Source organism: Nuphar pumila, chromosome 10, assembly GCF_984573655.1.
Source record: "Nuphar pumila chromosome 10, dmNupPumi1.hap1.1, whole genome shotgun sequence".
Classification (NCBI taxonomy): domain Eukaryota; kingdom Viridiplantae; phylum Streptophyta; class Magnoliopsida; order Nymphaeales; family Nymphaeaceae; genus Nuphar; species Nuphar pumila.
This window is the reverse complement of record NC_143258.1, coordinates 106313720-106332345: the sequence shown is the minus strand read 5'-3', so window position 1 is coordinate 106332345 and position 18626 is coordinate 106313720. Positions and strand designations below refer to the sequence as shown.

The 18626-nt window shown below is 37.8% G+C and overlaps 1 protein-coding gene across 3 annotated transcripts; it reads right to left on the bottom strand.

Annotated features, from left to right (window-relative positions):
* Positions 1 to 4857: 4857 nt before the first annotated feature.
* On the bottom strand, positions 4858 to 17323 carry LOC149827789 (uncharacterized). 3 transcript variants are annotated; one of them, XM_090019639.1, is made up of 7 exons: positions 16342 to 17304; positions 12898 to 13063; positions 12529 to 12705; positions 12353 to 12436; positions 5831 to 5912; positions 5249 to 5708; positions 4858 to 5151 (listed from the first exon to the last, which is right to left on the bottom strand). In XM_090019639.1, the coding sequence occupies exons 1-6, from the start codon at positions 16701 to 16703 to the stop codon at positions 5284 to 5286; spliced, it is 1296 nt and encodes a 431-aa protein (XP_089875765.1). In that variant the 5' UTR covers positions 16704 to 17304; the 3' UTR covers positions 4858 to 5151; positions 5249 to 5283. The 3 variants fall into 3 exon arrangements, with proteins under 3 accessions (XP_089875765.1, XP_089875764.1, XP_089875763.1); XM_090019638.1 differs by having other exon boundaries at positions 5268 to 5708; XM_090019637.1 differs by having other exon boundaries at positions 4858 to 5708; positions 16342 to 17323.
* Between the last annotated feature and the right edge of the window lie 1303 nt (positions 17324 to 18626).

Below are 18626 nucleotides of genomic sequence, written 5' to 3'. Positions count from 1 at the left end.
CCAAAATTTTGAGAAAAATTTAAAATCTTTTATTCGTTACAAAGTTTTGTGTGATTTCCGAGAGTAATATGTCAACGAGTTCATCTATGACCACATCCTAACTATTTCAAATATTGAACAGCCTGCTTGAGCGCAAGCGCGATCATATATTAGCCTTCCAGTATCATATTCAGTACAGATCTATCCATAAACACCACTCATCAATGTTATTACTCTAAGGTTTGTGTGATTTCTAAGAGTAATATGTCAACGAGTTCATCTATGACCACATCCTAACTATTTCAAGTACTGAACAACCCGCTTGAGCGCAAGCACGAGCATATATTAGCCTTCCAGTATCATATTCAATACAGATCTATCAATAAACATCACTCATAAGGTACTCTAAGGATCCTCACACGTAAGAAAATACAAAAGACAAAATTCATTTAAGGTTTAAGACAATTGAAGAGTTACGTAAATATTTATATTTTAAAATCTTATGCACAATCATTGCATAAATGAAAAGATAGAATTTACAAATATTCTCATTCTAAAATATTACAAGTCTTTAAACTTTAAACGTAAAGATTTAGAAATAACAAGGTTAAATTGTTACAAGTTTACAAGTATCAAAACTATCTTAATTCACAGGAATTGTAGTAGGTAAGAGTGGAGCCTTCAGCCGTATAGCAACCCACACTTCGCCTCAGTCCTCCAGGAATTTGTCTGTAATATTGTAGGGCATCAACCACTTACTCGTAAAAAACCAAAAACTAAACTTGAAGAATATATATCGAGTTTGTAATGGTACAATCTGAGTGTGATTCTCAGCATTTATAAAAATGAGGGTCAAGAAAATCTATATCCAAATATTTGCATAGCATTCACTCACATTTAGAACAATTCATTTCATGACATTCATAATTGCGTAATTCGCATCTATAACATTCAGATTTACATTCATGATAATATATATTATATTCATTCATGTTCATGATAATATATATTATATTAATTCATATTCATGACAAAAATTCTAAAAAAATGAATGACAATACACAATTAATATATATTTACATAAACATAATTAAGTCAAATCCCATTTGACCATGTTCAATATAAAACACACGCACATGCTTTTCAAACAATTCAGGACATGCTTCTAAAAAAATGCAAACCAATAAGTCAAAATCTCATTCAACCATCTCAACGCACTTGATACGTGCATGCTTTCAAGTGCAATAAGACATAATAGTTTATGAAAATATAAACTTTCACATTCTTTTTTCTCAAAAGAATATACTCATGTCCAACTCATGACAATAATATGCATTCTTTCAGTTATCAAATTCTCATATCCGTTTTCAAGACATTATTGTACTCTTGCATTAAGATATATAAAGAATATGTCCTAACTCGACCTTTTTTGCATCTCACATACACAAGCGCCTCACGTGCATTAACAGGTTTGTGACTTGCATCAACAGGTCAATCATATGACCATAAACATGTCTTTTTCATTCATATGTGAAATTTATATGCAATGACATACAAACCTTAATAATCTCTACATGTTCACATTCATATGTTTATGCATATGATATCAGTGATTATAAAAATCTAATTAATTGTTTCTCTTGTTTATTCAAACTTATCTAGTACAAAAGAGGGTATAGACATCTAAAAATAACCACAGAAGTATTTATTATTCTATATATTTTATTTGCCCTTTTATAACTTAACTAGTTATTTCTCGAGCGATTCAACTCTTCAATGCAGTGGTTGAAAGAACGGACCCATGGTCTCAAGTCTTGGCTTACGCCAAACCAAAATCAACGACAAAAATCAAGTATGCATTCCTAACTCTGTAGAGCTATGGTATTATCACCTAAGACTTATTGATAGGCATGTCTCCTAACCTCTGTGGGACGAAGACAAGAGCCACTTTCAGCTCTCAAAAACTCAATATGTCCTACGAGGCTTATACTGCCCTTCTTCTCCCAAGAGGACAAAGAGATCAGGACAAACTCAGTTATCTTAAAGAGTCTGGCTTCACCGATGCCTTAAATGGACAAATGGTCTCGAGTTATCTTTATTATAAAGTCATAGGTCACATTCTAGTATCATTATCTCATAGGATAACCTTTGCATGCCCTCATGCATGATGTTAATAGTTTATGCCCTCATGCATAACTAAATCGTTCATGCCATATGCATGACTTAATCTTACATGCATGTCATATGTCACATTGTAACTATGCCCTCATGCATACTACATGGCATATTCATATTTGTTTTCATGCACGATTCTATCATGTCATGATTCATCTACACATGCTCTCATGCATGATCCATTTATAACATGCCTTCATATATGATTCAGTTACAACATATCTTATGCATGATTCTACCACATGTGTTTTTATGCATGAAACATGTCATAGATGGTTCAATTTCTCATGCATAATATATGTCGCATCATAATTAAACACACAAGCAGGATACATGCTAGAACGTATTCATGTTTAATACACTCACGATACATATTTTACATACATGACATGCTTTACAAATTTATTATTTTATATATGCATTTACAATAGTGATATCAATTACATCAATCATGCAACATTCATTTCACATAAATGCATGCTCAAACATGTACCTGTAGCAAATACACTCTATATTTCACTATCTAAAATCATGATGAGCATGATCTCTTGAACTACAATAAGAAAATATTTTTATTCTCATATATTCAAATCATGCTCAGCATGATATCTGAACTACAGTCACAACAGTCTTAGATATCAACAGCTAAGTGAAGTGTGTGAACATGAAGGTATTGCATATAATAAAATAAATTTACTGTGTGATGCATTTGTACCACATACTGAGTATTTACCTGATTTGCATTTTTGCACTGCATTCAATACACATGGTTTTTCTAGCCGCAAGCGATACTTAGTAATAAGTATCATTTATTTTTTTTTGTACCTACAAATCAATTAGCACAGTGCAATATTTATAACTCTAAGCATTTATGATATTACAACTAAAACTGATAATTACACTTTAAGTACATTTCATTTGCAAATACAAACTATGCACGTGCACGCGCGAAGACCACATTAGCGATGTACGTGTTAATTCGCGCGTGCACGTGTTAACATGGTTAACTATGCACATTCGTGCATTCTCAAGTGCATGTTTATGATGCAAACTACGAAATCAAAAGCATATTTACGTGTATAAAACCCACTTTAAAATGAAGTTTCAAATATGCATATTCGACTTTTGAAGATATTTTTGAAAACTTGTTAGAAAACCACATTCAAACTAAAATCTAGTCTAGGTTATTTCACCGAACATTTAGTTTGCAACAAAATTTCTAAAGTAATAATCAAAATTCTAGAATTTTAAAATATGTTTATAGTGTTAATGCGCTAAAAGTAATCATGCTTATAACAAAATCAATATATTCACTAATTCCTTTCATACAAAATTGAATTAGCGAGCCGAAGCAGGAGAGAATCTCTGGTTTTGCTCAAGCATAGAATATATGATACCTCTGCAGTTCAGCCTCGAAAGATTTCACATTAAGGCAGGGGGAGATACAACTGAAGCAATCGAGCACCACCTTGAAGATCTCAAAGGGTTCTAGGGCACGACGACGATCATCTTTGTCTGATGACGGGTTCAAGAGGAGGTTAGGGCGAATCTTCAAGAGGTGAGAGATGACAGGGAGGAATTGTTTCACAAGCACACAAAGTTGTGTATCCTTGATCTCAAAACCGATCATCGCCTTCACCTTTTTTTTCTGGTGTTGCAAGAGAGGCTAAAGGAAGGCCGTGAAGTCCTGATGGGGGCCTTTGATTTCAAGATTTTCCAAGCAAGAGAGCAACGTCCATCGATGACCAGAAACATGAATTAGCGCAAGAACAATAGATTGAATCGATGATTGAAATGATAACCAGGGAGAGAGAATAGGGTTTTAAGAGAGGGTAAAGAGAGAGAGAGTCACGGTTGGGTGATGGCTCTGTTCCCGACAACATCTGGGCACTGCATGGCTTCCGACAGGAAGGTGCCTCCGGTGGTTGGCGCAGAAAGGGAAAGAGGGACTCAAATTGGTGCCCGAACCAGAGGAAGAAGGGAGGTAGGGCACCTATGTGAAGGCAAACACGGGGTTTAGGGTTGGGGTGCCCTAGTGGGTCCCACCCGATTACCTTTTAGAGCCTAAACAAACTGGATCTTATTTTATTTGGTTTGGATCCAAATCAACCCAAAACCCTAAATCGATTTATGGGTCTAAGAAAAATATAAATCTTAAAAAATAACACTAATATATTATATTACACATACATATATTTTCTAGATTAAAATAGAATAATTTTATTTTCTTTAGTTACTAAAAATCTCATAAGAAACCTAATTTGGATAGACCCATATGGACTTCAAGTCCATACTAAAAATCTAATTCTTTTTTCAAAATTAAATATTACATTTTTCTAAAACAAAGTAGCTATTCTAATTGTAGATAGTCTCTGATTTTGGTACTTTCTAAAATATTAATTTATTTGATTAAAATATTTTTCACACATTATTTTATGACCAAAATTTTCTTTTTTAGAAATTTTTACAAAAACCATCATAATGCATCTAGTTAAGTTCAAAACACCTCAAAAAGACTCAGATTAGTTTGTGACTCATTAAACCATTAGTTTTCATGATAATTTAAATATTTTAATAGTATTTTGTTTAAAATAATTCTTGAAATAACTATTTTCCTCTTATTGGTCAAAAAAGAATAATTGAGCACGTAAAATACCCAAGATTGGCATTTAAAAAATAGAAACACATTTTTAACCGACTGATAAAGCTGAATTCTTTATTTATTAATAATTCTTAAAAATTACATGTTTTACAAACTGTCAGCAGTAAGCAAAACCAAAAAATAGAACCTTCCACAATCATAGATCTTGCAACTGCAAACAAGAAAATTAAAGGTTTCTCTGATAAATATAATGTGTTATTCTTTATGAAGTTAGGAACAAATTCAAGAGGGTCGACTGCAAGCATGAACAGCAAAGGCGATCCCACTCGGTTAATGATAACATCTCTTATTCCATAAAATACAAGAGCAAAAAACCAGTGGTGATGCCTGCTTAGCTGCAGAAAAGAAAGCAAAATCATATAGAGGCATCAGTAGCTTAGTTTTTTGTGATATTAAAATGTCCATAAAATTTTGCTTCCGGTATAAACTCACATTACAACACAGATCAAACCTGCAAGTTAGGAAATTCACTTTCTCGCAAGCCTTCGTGCTGCTCCAAATAGCAACGCCCTTCCCAGAATGCCTGTATGTAGGCCACAAACAACAGCTACAGTACCTCCAATGACAATCCACTTCCAAGGGTTGCTGATGCCTGCCCTTTGCATGTCTACAGCCTGAGCTTTCTCATCGGTAAGAGATGCAGGCTCTGGAGGCCTGGAGCTAGTGTCAGCAGAAACTTTTGTGTTTATTTGAGCCATAATAGCATATCTCGATTGTGAAGCCCCAGATTTCCTAGCATTCTGGTATGCTCTCACACCAGACTGCAATTTCTTTACAGCACCCCACATCCCATGACGAACACCGACTTTCGCTACATCCTTAGGGATACCCATGTCCTCATAATGTATGAGCATCACCTCACAAGCAGATAACTGGCCTCTCCGAGATTCGACTGAACATAAAATTCAAAACACGAATTAGGATCACATACAGGAAATGCAATTGTGTAAAAGACATCAAGGAAAGTCACGGCAAGCACAGCTACACCAATATCAACCAAAAGATTGTTCATACCAGGCCTTATGCACCAGCTTGAAAAATAAAGATCGACCCGTCTGGGTTTGTTACTCCTTGGTACTGCTGGATGTGGAACTCCCTATAGATGAAGGGGAGAAAGGAAAAATCAGGCCCTGAAATGTCTCCGAAGACCACACTTTTATGGTGGAGTCTCAAGTTTTTCCGGGCATCAATTATTATCTAACCAATTGATAATCCTTACGGATTCCCCAACATGCTATACTGGGTAGGAACCATCTTTTACATGAACCGGAAGGCAAATGATTAACATTTTGCTCTTACACAAGCTTAGGGGGTGGGAAACCATATTTTAGCATGAACTATTTGAAGGATAGCTGGATGACGGGATCCAGCAGATACGATACCAAGAAATGAATTCACCGCCAAAGGCATAACATGAAGTTCCTGGTGTTCTGACAGTTGAAAAGCTGATAAAACAGAATTTAAGCATGCTAGTGTAACTAGTCGTTCACTGACAACTCATTTTGCCTTGTTTTCTGTTGACTAGCAATCAACAGGTAGAACGCAGCTAGGAAACTATGCCATGTATATATTTTTTCTATGTTACAACAGTGCAATACCTTATTAACTATGTGACTGAGAGAAGGGTTCAACACTTTTAGCACATGTTTTCTCTGGTCACCGGTGAGAAAGTAGAAGCTGAGAAACTAGTAGCTATGATTGTGAATCACAAGGTCAACAGTGTGATCTACTTTCACAAGATTTAAGGCAAAAACAGTCACAGCTGGCAATCACAATCACAACTTTTATTTTTTCATGTTCCACTAACCTTGAGAAAGTATGGTGATTGTGATTTACATTCACAGGATCCAAGAATTGCAAGGCATTGCAAACATGCCCTTATACTTCCCTAACCTAACAGTGAACTCTCCTTTTTTTATCTTTCTATCTACTCATTCTCCCACCCTTCCTCCGTTCTCATTTCCTTTTTTCCTGTCTAATCTTACATCTCTAGCCATTAAAAGTAACAGAGCTATTTCATAAAGGGTTTGACTGGTTTCCAACAATCAGCTACAATGAAAAATATCCCAAAGTCCTCCAATCACTCATTTTTTGTCAATGTTTAGAGATAAACAGCTAATAGTTAACAGTGCTATTATCTTTATATTAATATATTGAACTGCAAGCATGCACACACACACAGAGACAGTGGCACATGTGGCACCCACATACACAAAATCCTTCAGGCTTCTCTTTACTATACTGTTCAACAGTCTCATTCACAAAAAACAGTTCAATCTTTTGGTAAATGATGCAGCTAAACAAATTTGGGAAGTTCTTCAATTACCAGTTCATTGGACAAAATTATTCTCCAAGGGTTACAACTTGAATATAGGAGGTCAAAGTTATTTTTGGAATTCAAAGATATAAAAGAATAGTTCAAGACAACTTGCACTTGACCATCTCAACAGAATTTTCAGAAAAATTTGTCCCCCAAGAAACACCTGTATAATTTTCTGATTATCTGCATGAACTGCAAATTTTATGAACACTGCTTTCACCATGCAAAACAAATATGGGAAATAATGGTAACTGCTCCACATGGAGAAATTTGTAATAAAGCATCATCGCTTTCTACAGGGAAAAAAAAACTAGGGCAGGTTGCATTGGCTGTTTAACAACTTTTGGTCGATAGAATCTGCACAAGAAATCTTCCAACATGATTTAATCAATCATCACATTCAAGTCACCAAGGTTTAGTTTTTTATCAAAGTTGTGACCAAGCAAATCTGCATAATGAGTAGAATCTTACCTTCATATGATACCTTGAAGTTATCAAGTACATGTAATGGCAACAAAATTGCAAAATTAAATGAAGATTTGGTAATCCATTAATTTTGATCCAGTATTAAGAATTCCATGAATGTAGATCAGACTAATGAGCGCAATCTGGACAAGAAGATAGTTACGGATCAGGAGACAGATATATAATTTTACAAGGCAATTTGGTGTTCATATCTTCAGCTCCCAAAGTACCATTATGATAGTAATGCCTCCAAAACAAAGATGGTGTCAATAGTTGATGAAACACTTTAATACCCTCACCTGCAGTTGGTTTCTCCAGATAGTTCTTTCACAATAACCAAGCGAATTTGTCAAGAAATTGAAATATCTAACCAGGTCAATTAATTAGGGAAAATAGACATTTTCATTTTACAAAATCTATAGGTCATAGTCTTTTGAAACAATGGATGCCTGAACCATGAAGCATTACACCCAAAGATGAAAAGAGTGTTTACCTATCCGAAAAAAACTATCATGATAAAGGCCTCTAAAATAGATAGTCAGTCACATATATAGTTCATAACTTCAATAAATTCACATCAATCATTTCCAAATAAGATTAAATAAAAACAATCAAATAATATGATAATATTTTCACGTAACAATGTCAATAGTACATCTGCTATATAATCAACACACTTTATTTTGTCTACAAATCCATGTCTACATAACCTGAAACTTAGGCATTTGTTAGATCTGATACCTTGTTAGCTGCTGTAAAATGTGTAGCCATGAGAAACACAAACTTTGTAGTTTTGTGTTGTCTGTGTGTGTGTGCACATACATATGTTTGAATAACTAAGACATGCATTTCAGTTGATGCATAAACAGATCATGAGTCGTGCCTAGGATGACACAACAGTAATACCTATTTGGAGTTTCATACACATGTTCTGGTACCAAGATACTAGCAACACAAATTAAAGGTCAACAGCAGAGTATTGCCAAAGAATGCTGCCAGGATTGCTCCTCTTCAAAACTCCAGCATCATGATTATCATATGACGATAGATAAGTTAACTACTTACAATAAACTGATGTTTCTTTGAGACAAAAGCAAGGTCATGTAACCCAATATGAAAAGTTGTGTATAAGACCAATGTTGTTAAGTACTTGCACCTCGAGACAAGAAGTGTATGCCTCATTCCTCGAGGCACAAGGGCTTGTGAGGCGTGCACCTCAAGCCCTGAAGAACAGGCCTCAACCTCGGGTGCAAATCTCAGGCAAGGCGTGCGTCTCACTCCCACAGCTAAATGAGGGGTTTAAGGCAGAGTTACCGGAAGCGCCTAGGCAAAAGGGGAAGCGCGCTTCGGAAGCGCGAAACGTCGCGCTTCCGAAGCGTGAGGGGAAGCGTCCCCCTTTTTTGGGAAGCGCGCTTCCCTTTTATGGGAAGCGCGTCCCCCTTTTATGGAAAACGCGCTTCCCATAAATGGGAAGCGCGCTTCCCCCACGTTTCCCCCACGCTTCCCCCTCGCTTCCCCCTCGCTTCCCCATTTTTTTCATTTTTTTTCGCTTCCCCTCGCTTCCGGTTCGCTTCCTAGGTCGCTTCCGGTTCGCTTCCTAGGTCGTTTCCGAGACGGTTCGGAATTTTCTTCTAAGTGGTCCCATGCTTCCCTGCTTCCTAAATTTTTTAAAGTGCCTCGCTTCCCGCTCCCGCTTCCCGTATCGCTTCCCGCTCCCGCTTCCTCGACTGGTAACTCTGGTTTAAGGCCCTCATATGACCAAAATATCAAATGAAATAAAAACCACAAAATTAAAGCAGGGCACGGTAGTGTTGACACTTGATTGGATGTGCTTTTGACTCCTTTTTAAAGTTAAAAAAAATTATAAACTCTAAAGGGAAGAGATGCCTACCACACCTCTCTCTCTCTCTCTCTCGCCGATGTTAATTCGTTGATTGGTTCTTTTAGTTTGACTTAGTTGTGGTTCACGATTTCAGTGAAGTTGGGCTTTTAGAATCTTTTTTTGTTCGGTTGAGTGGTTCGTGATTCTGCTAGTTCTGTGGAATTTGTTCTTACCAGTGTTGTGAAAAGCGTTGAGGCGTAGCGAGGCGCTCCACCAAAATCTAAGGCGAGGCGTAAGCCTCGAGGCGCAAAGCGTAAGCCTCAAAATTTTTTTTATTAAAACTTAAAAAAAACTATAAAAATTATCTAAAATTATAAATAAATAAGAAATGCTTTATTGATGAAGCAACAACCAACAAAAAATAAAAAATCTCAAATAAATATGGAAAAAATATGATCTATGTAAGTATCTAAGAAATAAAATCTGAGCATTCATTCAATAAAAAATTAACATTAACAACAAAATGCATATTAGCAATAACAACATGTGTGGCTCGAAGCAGAAGAAGTAGAGGGTGGAGCCAAGGCTGATCCAATTGAATACCTAGGTACCTTTTATGCTCACAATTACAATATCCTAGGAAATAATGAGATCATATATGGGTCAGGAGACTGGGGACAAGGCTGATCCACATCCAAAATAAATTTTAAATGGTAATTTTAAATCCAAATCCGAACTAGATCTGCTGTAAGAAACTTTTAGTCAGAATTAAATTTTATAAGGCAATACTTGATTTGGTGAAAGAAGAGGTTGAAACATGTCTACGTGTAAAAGTCACAAACTAATTAAAATTGATCCGCATTTGAATACAGATCATATAGAATTTGTGTTCTATCAGGAAAGATTATGTTTTATATTGCAACAGATAGGATTGCATTGGATGGACTAGCAACGAGCTGATATGATTTCCAGCTAGGGATGCAAATGGATCTATTAAATTGGATTATTTTTTTATCCAGATAAATATTGTAAGATGGATCAAAATCCAATCCATTTGCATTTTCTACATGCAAATAACATGCTTTTCACTTTATTTTTTTATGGGATCCAGTATTACCACATATAGTTTCGATTCAGATCCAACTTAACCGCATTAAATCTGATTCGGGTCTAAATGATCAGAACTGAATCCCAGTCAGACCTGATAAATCATTTTTGCATTCATTTCTAAAAGCAATAAAATTAGACCCAATAGAATAGAAATCCATCATAATCCTACTTTTAACAGCATCTATGTATTACAAAAATATATGAATGAACATGGAAAAATTGGTTGCATCATGCTGTCCCCATTAATTTATGCACAAAGCTACCTTGAGGAAGACGTGTAAATGGGTTGAGAATGAGAAGAGATAAGAAGAAGAAGAGGAGAACGAGAGAGAGAAAAAACTAGAAACGAGAGAGAGAACCTGTTTTGGGGCTTCACCACAAGAGAGCGAGAGAATGCTGTGAGAGCCGAGAGAGAGAAAAAACTAGAAACGAGAGAGAGAACCTGTTTTGGGGCTTCACCACAAGAGAGCGAGAGAATGCTGTGAGAGCCGAGAGAGAGACTACTGTGAGAGTTTCTGTGAGAGACTGCTGTGAAAAAAAAGAGGGGCTTAAACATAAAGGCCCCCGACCCCTTTATGTTTAAGCCCTAAATTTTGGTCAAATGAGGGTTTTGACCCTCATTTGACCAAAATTATTGAGGCATATGCGCCTCATCCTGAGGCGCGCCTCGCCTCGAGGCGTGCGCCTCAAGGCGTATGAGGCGCACGCCTCAGGCCTTTTACGCTTTACCCATACGCCTCAAGGCATAAAGCCCCTCGCCTTGAGGCGAGGCGCGCTTTTTGCGCCTTGAGGCGCGTTTTTAATAACACTGGTTCTTACAGTTCATTGGGACGATGAAGTCTAGCATCTGACACGGTTGCTATTTGGAAAATTTTCATCAAATTATGTGATTTCCATATGAACTGATTACATATTTTTTGTTTGAAGAGTGACCAGTTTTTTATGTGTCTATTGTAATCTTATGAACTTCAAGTTTTGCGTGGTTGGTTTCTTTTATAAATTGCATCTAAAAGCAGCTATTCATGCAAATTTGCTGAAACAATTAAAAGGGAGGCAACACTGTTTTGGATTGATTGGATATTGTGTGCTTGTTATATTCTGAATTCAGGTTGTGCATTTGGAAATTAGTTTACCAGTTTTAGTTAGTGAAATACTGCCTTTCTGTCTAGAAAACTTAAGATGTATGATGTGGTAGTCAGTTTTGTCAACAAATTGTAGAAAATTAGTAGCAACTTGTGAACTTGACTTTTAGGCATTTGGATCTCTACCTGTTTGACTGGTTGGCAATTGTTATTGTGCTTGCTTGGTGTTTTAGGCTGATGCTTTCTTCAATCATGGTTGAGTTCTAGGAGTGTGGTGTCCTTATCATTTGTTATCTTCTAAGTTGTTTTATAATTGACACAGTTTATGTTTTATCTCGGAAAATAGAATGATATTTACAACTTCCGTGTACTTTTGAAATTCTGTTAAATAATGGTCAATTTTGAACTTTTATTGAATCAAAGCCCTTGGTACTCTTTTAATTGGGTAGTTGATGTTGTGTAACATTTGTTATTATTTGATTTAACTTAGGTTTCACATATTCCAATAACATTTTAAATCTTTAGAAACGGAGGCCATGATTTGAGAGATCCAACTTTATTAAATGCTGATCAGCAAAACTGGAAAAACAAAAATAAAATATCTAAAATTGTAGGAGTACAAAGATACATGAGAAAGCCCTTCTAAGAACAGCAAAGTACAAAACTACAACCAATGAACACAAACAAATTAGCATGAGAAGAAAGAAAATATCAGTTTCCTTGATTTAGTGCAGTACCTTTGTTACACAGTAAAATGTCCTTCCAGATTCCCATATCCGACGACCAATTATGTATTCCCGATCACTGCAGAAAAATGGGAACTGCCAATAGAAAAATAAATTTATATAAGAAAGAAAACCACGACTACAAAAAAATTGATAGGACAAAGATTCATGTAATGGTTTGCAATAACCTTTTTTATCCAATGAACAATCATGGTTCCCGTTGAAGGACACTCCTCTAATACATCACAATGTATAAGCATCGGATCCCATTTGGGTCGAAATTCATCATCCCAAAAGAAATCTCTAACAAGTTCTGGAGTCGCATCCTCAAAAACAGTTTTGCTGCGATATTGTGTGGGGCCCACCTGCAATGAGAATACATAGCACCATAACCAAGAGAACAACACAAATTTAATAACAAGTCCACAAAATTTGACATACAGATGCACCATCTTATCATGAAAATATGGCGACCACAACTTGAAGCAGGTCTAATTGCCCAAGTGTATTTGAACTACATTGAAAAAAAAAATCCTTCAAAGATTGCAAGAATTTACCACAGGCTCATAGCGCCAAGCTTGGTAAGTCATGTTTGGAGTAGAACCTTCCATCATATTTTGCCAAGCTGCAGCTCCGTCATTATTTTCCATGACATGAAACAGGTGCTCAAGATCCTTCTCAGTGACTGCATCCTTCACTCCAACTGAAGTATCAGAACTGGTCCTATGAATAAGCATGCAAAATGCATCTTTGTCAGTCCATACTGGTGTAATCAAATATGACAAACTTCAGGTAAGTCTTCTAGATTTTCCTCCATGCATGAAAAAAATAAAAATCACAGATCTAAATAGATAAAAGTGACATGCATGAAGAGATACGTAAGAAGGTAGGTGTTGCACCCATTGAAAATAAGATGCGAGAGAATCGTTTACGGTGGTTTGGACATATTCGGCGAAGGCCTAATGATGCTCCAGTTAGAAGGTTGGAGAAATGGGAAAATATATTAGTTAAAAGAGGTCGGGGTAGGCCTAGGAAGACTTGGATGGAGATGATAGGAAAGGATATGAATGCTTTGAACCTCACCGAGGACATGGCGTTGGATAGAAATGATTGGAGGAAAAGGATTCATGTGGAAGACCCAAAATGAATTTCTTTTTTGGTTCATATCGCTGACCCCAATTGTTTTGGGATGAAGGCGTAGTTGTTGTTGTTGTTGTTGTTGACATGGATACTCCATTTTGTCTCTCATTCCATATCCCCATATACACTAATCATAATGGAAGCTTTATAGCATGCCTGTATGCATAGACGTATCCGTGTAACACAGGATAAAACAAAGTCCATCATAACAAAGTAGCATCTTGTTCCTGACAATGATTTTCCTCGAGCATGATATGAACACAATCTGGTTGGATTGTTCTTTCTTTTGACATGCACATAAAATTTGTAATAGAATATGTATAAGTACAGTGAAAATATAAAATCAAAAGTAAAAAAGAAACAAACAGAACAATGGAAGATCATTTATATTCAACCATATCAGCCTCTAAGAGTAAATTAATTAATTACTAGAAGACAATAACTATGTCAATTCCTGCAAGATACATGATTGACCATTTATGGCTGAAGTAGCTCCAAGACCCAAGCAAAGTTTGCCACTTTGCCTAGATAAGCTTGAGGCCGAAATCCATATTCTAAAGGGACCCTTTTATGCTCCACCAAAAGCTATGATCAACATCAAGAAATGACAATCCATAGAAGGATGAGCAAATGTAGTCCGGTTAAGGCTAGCATCGTTGCCCAAGTCAAGTGCATAGCTTCAGCAAACACTTGGAAGAGCTGTGGAGTCTTTCAGCATCAAGATGTATCCGAGGTCTACCAAAAAGAATAAAATTTGCTTGTTTATCCCAATTAAACATGATGTGCCGTAGGTCACTAAATGCTGGCAATTATTCTTTCATATTATCATTGGGAAATCTGCACCATTTGAAACAAGGCTTACCGTGAAGAAGTTAAATACAATGTGAACAAATACAAGAGGTTATTCATGCCTTGAAAGAGAATTACAGGAAAACTGTTTGTGATTTCACAGTTCAGTGTTCACACATTTAGTTGGGATCTATACAGGTTTGGTTAGCATAAAAAAAGAACGGGAACTGTTGATTGGGCATAACAATAAAAGATGAGGTGATTTTATTATTGCAGGAGCAATCATGGAGGAAAGCAAATACAATTCATTGGAACTACAAGGTATTGAACATTATGTTCTTATCGACCTATATGGTGACATTTTTCAGTTCATCACCAATGTCACGTCATTTGGAACTTTGGCTAGTGCAATCATTGAGGTAAGAGGATCAAAAGAAGATATATACCGAAAATCCTCTAACCTAATGCTCAGTAAAGGGTATCAGTCAGAATTATATCCCCATATTCTATGCTTGTGTCCCTTCTTTTAATTGTTGTGAGGGAAATATTTCAATAAAAGGTAAACCTCCAAATTGCAGAGGACTTCAATGTAGACAGGAATGGAGAAATAGGACTCACAAAGCCGACCCCATGTAGTTGGGATGAGGCTTGATGATGATGATGATGATAAGTTTTGGTCATGAATTATCTGTCTTTTCTAGTTTTAGTTGTATAGTTTCATAAATTGTATTGAATATGTGTTTCTATTATTTTTCAAAGCATATTAAGACTTTTTATTTTTTTTATTTTACGGGGGAATCAATTAAGCTGACTAGTCATTGACTAAGTCTTTTACGAATCCACCGACCACATGCCAACTAGTGATTTGTTACGAACTTACGATAGTTGTAATGAAACTTTATATATCCATGCATTTATTGCTTCCTTCATACCAATACCAATACCAATTACTGGTACAAAGCTATTTCCAGAAAAAACTTTGAACATTCTCAAAAGGAGAAGAAACAAGTTTCAAGTAGATATGAAACCAAGTTTCTGTTGAATAAAAAGCTGGTTTCTCTTATAGAAAAATTGTCTTTGACTACATAACGGCCACCCGTCCTGAACCCACTCCCAGAAATTATCCACACACAGCATAAATGAGTTATATAATACATACTGTAAGTGACAAGCAGAAAAATAGCCGATGTCAACTGTATCCACGTAAATAAGGTATGATCATGTCTTCTATTTCTGGTGTCAAAAATTCAAGAAACAGCAGCCAAGATGTCAAAAAGAACCAGACAGAACTGTGGTCATTACTTGTACATATAAAACTGCCTGAAAGGAAATAATCCATCTCAAGAATGCAGACTGCTTTTCAATATAAAATAATATACATTTTACAGTGTGTTTGACTCCCAGGACAAAAGCGGTGTTTGTCCTGGACGGGCAGGACGCACCCCTTGGGATGTTACTCGCTCGTCCTGTGCAGACTCTTTGTAAAGCGTCTGCAAACGGCGCACTGTGTCCTGTTCTGACGCAGCTGCCTGCCGTACCAAACGCAGGACAGCGCTCGGGCAGGAACTGGTCTGTTCCCGCTCGAGCGTGTCCTGCTTATCAAGAACGCCCTTTGTGACAGAAAACGGGACCAGAACAACTCTTAAAACAGAGTTAGAGAGATCAAATGATGTCCTTAGCCAAAAAGAAAGTTTGTAAATGTGAACATTGTTGCATGATGCGTCAAATGTGGTGTGCAATAAACAGAAATGCGAAGAACCCACACTGAGCAACCTATATAACAGAACTGGCTTATTATCATTTCCCAACATAAATCAATAAAGATGCAGAACCAAATTAACAACCCCCAGCCCTAAATCTCAAAACCAGCCAATCTAAAACCCCAGAAAACAAGCAAGAGAAGATCAAATTCTTGCCTACTTCAGCAATTACAACCTACATTACATCAAAACCATAAAAAAAAACGAAAATTAAACATCATAACAAAAAAAAAAAATTTGCAATCAAATGAGCAACTTCATGCGACAAACAAAGAGAACAAACAAAAGAACGCAAAGCAAAAAGCAGACTACCTGTCAGATGCATCAACCACCATTGACGATTCCACAAAGAGCGAACCTTCGCCCTTCGATTTCGAAACAGAGAAGTTGAACCAAAGCCGGCGAAGCACGGAAAAGGCCGAGAGAGCGGTGAAAGCAAACCAGAGGCGCCGTGCGCCCAACCCTGGAGGAGCGGCGGTCCAGAGGAAGCGAAACTTGCTCCTCAGGCCCAGAAAGATCAACCCTGTCCATCTCGGCTTCCACGTCCAACCTATCACCAGGCCGATCATCACCGCCACCCATATCGGAACCACGCAGATCAATATATCAATCAGCGCCTCCACGATCGCCGGTTTCCTCATGAACTCCGTCAGATCGTTGGAGACCCACTCCATTCCGCGCCGTAGAAGGGGCGAAACCCTAAATTCTGACGAAAAGCTCAAAGCATTGCACACGTGAACGAAAATTAGGGCAAACTGAGCCAGGACGCGAAGAAATTCAACCACTTATGCACAATCGGCTCCCGTGGAACCCTAGGAAGAAGAGCGAAACCCTGAAAATAGCAGCAGGATCGAACGCAATCCCGTCACGAATCAAATTTAGCACAAACTGGAGCTCGCTATCAGGAAATTTTCTTCGGGCATTCACAATCGATTACAATGCGCCCAAAACACCAAATAAGAAAAAATGATAAGGCTAGAAACGGACGAGAAACTCAACGGCCGTCCACTATGGAAGGAAAACTAGGGAAAAGTGATTCTTAGATCCGTAGAAACCAAAGAATTCACGATCGGAAGGATCTCGAGACACCCTAGAACTCGCAGATTGAAATCACGGAGCGTTTTCCGGGATCGAACGGACGCGGATCCTTGCCCTTCGTCGCCAGGAGCGAAAGGATCTGAGAGGGGTTATCCGGTGAATCCTGGCCGGAAAACAGAGTCAGGCCGCCGGAAATCGCAGCGGCGAGGGGTCGGTTGCCCGAGAGAGAAGACGTGGGAATCGACGGGTTTGGAAATATGAAAGTCCCTCCAACCGAGAATATGCTTTCCCAGTTCCCACCGAGAGGATCTTTTACGTTAGGTTAACTCTTAAATACGTTAAAATAAAAGATTATCTGAACCGTCGACTTGTAGTTTTTAAAGGTCCCGATGTTTCGTGGGAGTAACGTTAGCTGTGGCAGATTCAGAGCCGTATATATTGGATTAGATCAGCTGGGATCGGGCGGTCCAGAAATGACGACAAAATGATCTCATGGAATCGTTAGTGTACAAGGCGCTTGGCTTCACGATCAGGGCTTTTGTGTACAGTTTTTTTTTTTATATTTATAATGCGAAGAAACTGCTGCAGCCACGAAGACCTGGTCGCGCTGGCTCAGCCTGCCTGCTTAAAACTCAAGGCTAGGACCCCTGCCCCGAGAGCCTATGCTACAGGTTGGCTTGCTCAGAGGTGCGACGCCCATGAAAATTGAACCTTGACTGCTCGTCTAACAGTCATTGCTCCACCCCACTACGACAACCCCCCCTCGGGGCGGTCTTTTGTGTACAGTTAAGCACCCACTTATCTAGAAAAACAGAATATAGTGGAGAAATGGCATTGGAACGTCTCAGTTTATCCCATTTTTTTCTGGATAAGTCGATCTATCGGAACACCACCTTTGAGCTGGCAATCTGGAACCAGGTCAGGTTTGTTAGGTTACAGAATTCAAAGAGTACACTGCCAGACTGCCTCTTATTTGCATACAAGCTGGATCATGGACAACAGGTCTGAACTCCAATTTTATCCGAATTAGATCCAATGTACCCGAATCGAATCTGGATCAAAATTTAGATCCAACATATCGCGTTAAGCCCAATCATACTCAAGAGTAGGGCTGGGAAACAAGCTCTGCCGCTCATGGCTCAACTCATGTTTAGCTCATAAAGAACTTGATCAAACTCATAAGACAGGCTCGTCCAGTTGAACTTGAACAATAGATGCTCGGCTCGGCTCGGCTCGGCTCAGCTCGACTCGACTCGACTCGACTCAACTCATATAAAGTGGCAGGTAGCCCAATCATATTTTGTATTGCCAGAATCTGACCTGTATACAGTTTTTTTTAGCGATCTAAAAATCAATGGACGTTTTTCATATCTAAAAAAAGGGCTTTCATAGGCATGAAGTGTTACGTCGAATATATTGAAAAATATAAACGAGGCAGAATCCTCCATGCCTTTAGGTAGGGGGTGGCAAAACCTTACACGACCCGCCAACCCGCCTCTTAGGCGGGTTCGGGTTGGGCTTAAGCCAACCCGCTTAATAAACGGGTTGACCCGCCTAAC

What these genes read in the sequence shown, in the direction of transcription:
- LOC149827789 (XM_090019637.1), bottom strand. Translation starts at nt 16,703, where the DNA reads ATGGAGTGGGTCTCCAACGATCTGACGGAGTTCATGAGGAAACCGGCG. An exon ending in GTGGTTGATGCATCTGACAG is followed by an intron (nt 13,064 to 16,341) that starts GTAGTCTGCTTT and finishes GCTTATTCATAG; the next exon opens with GACCAGTTCTGATACTTCAG. An exon ending in CATTTTACTGTGTAACAAAG is followed by an intron (nt 5,913 to 12,352) that starts GTACTGCACTAA and finishes CTTCATCTATAG; the next exon opens with GGAGTTCCACATCCAGCAGT.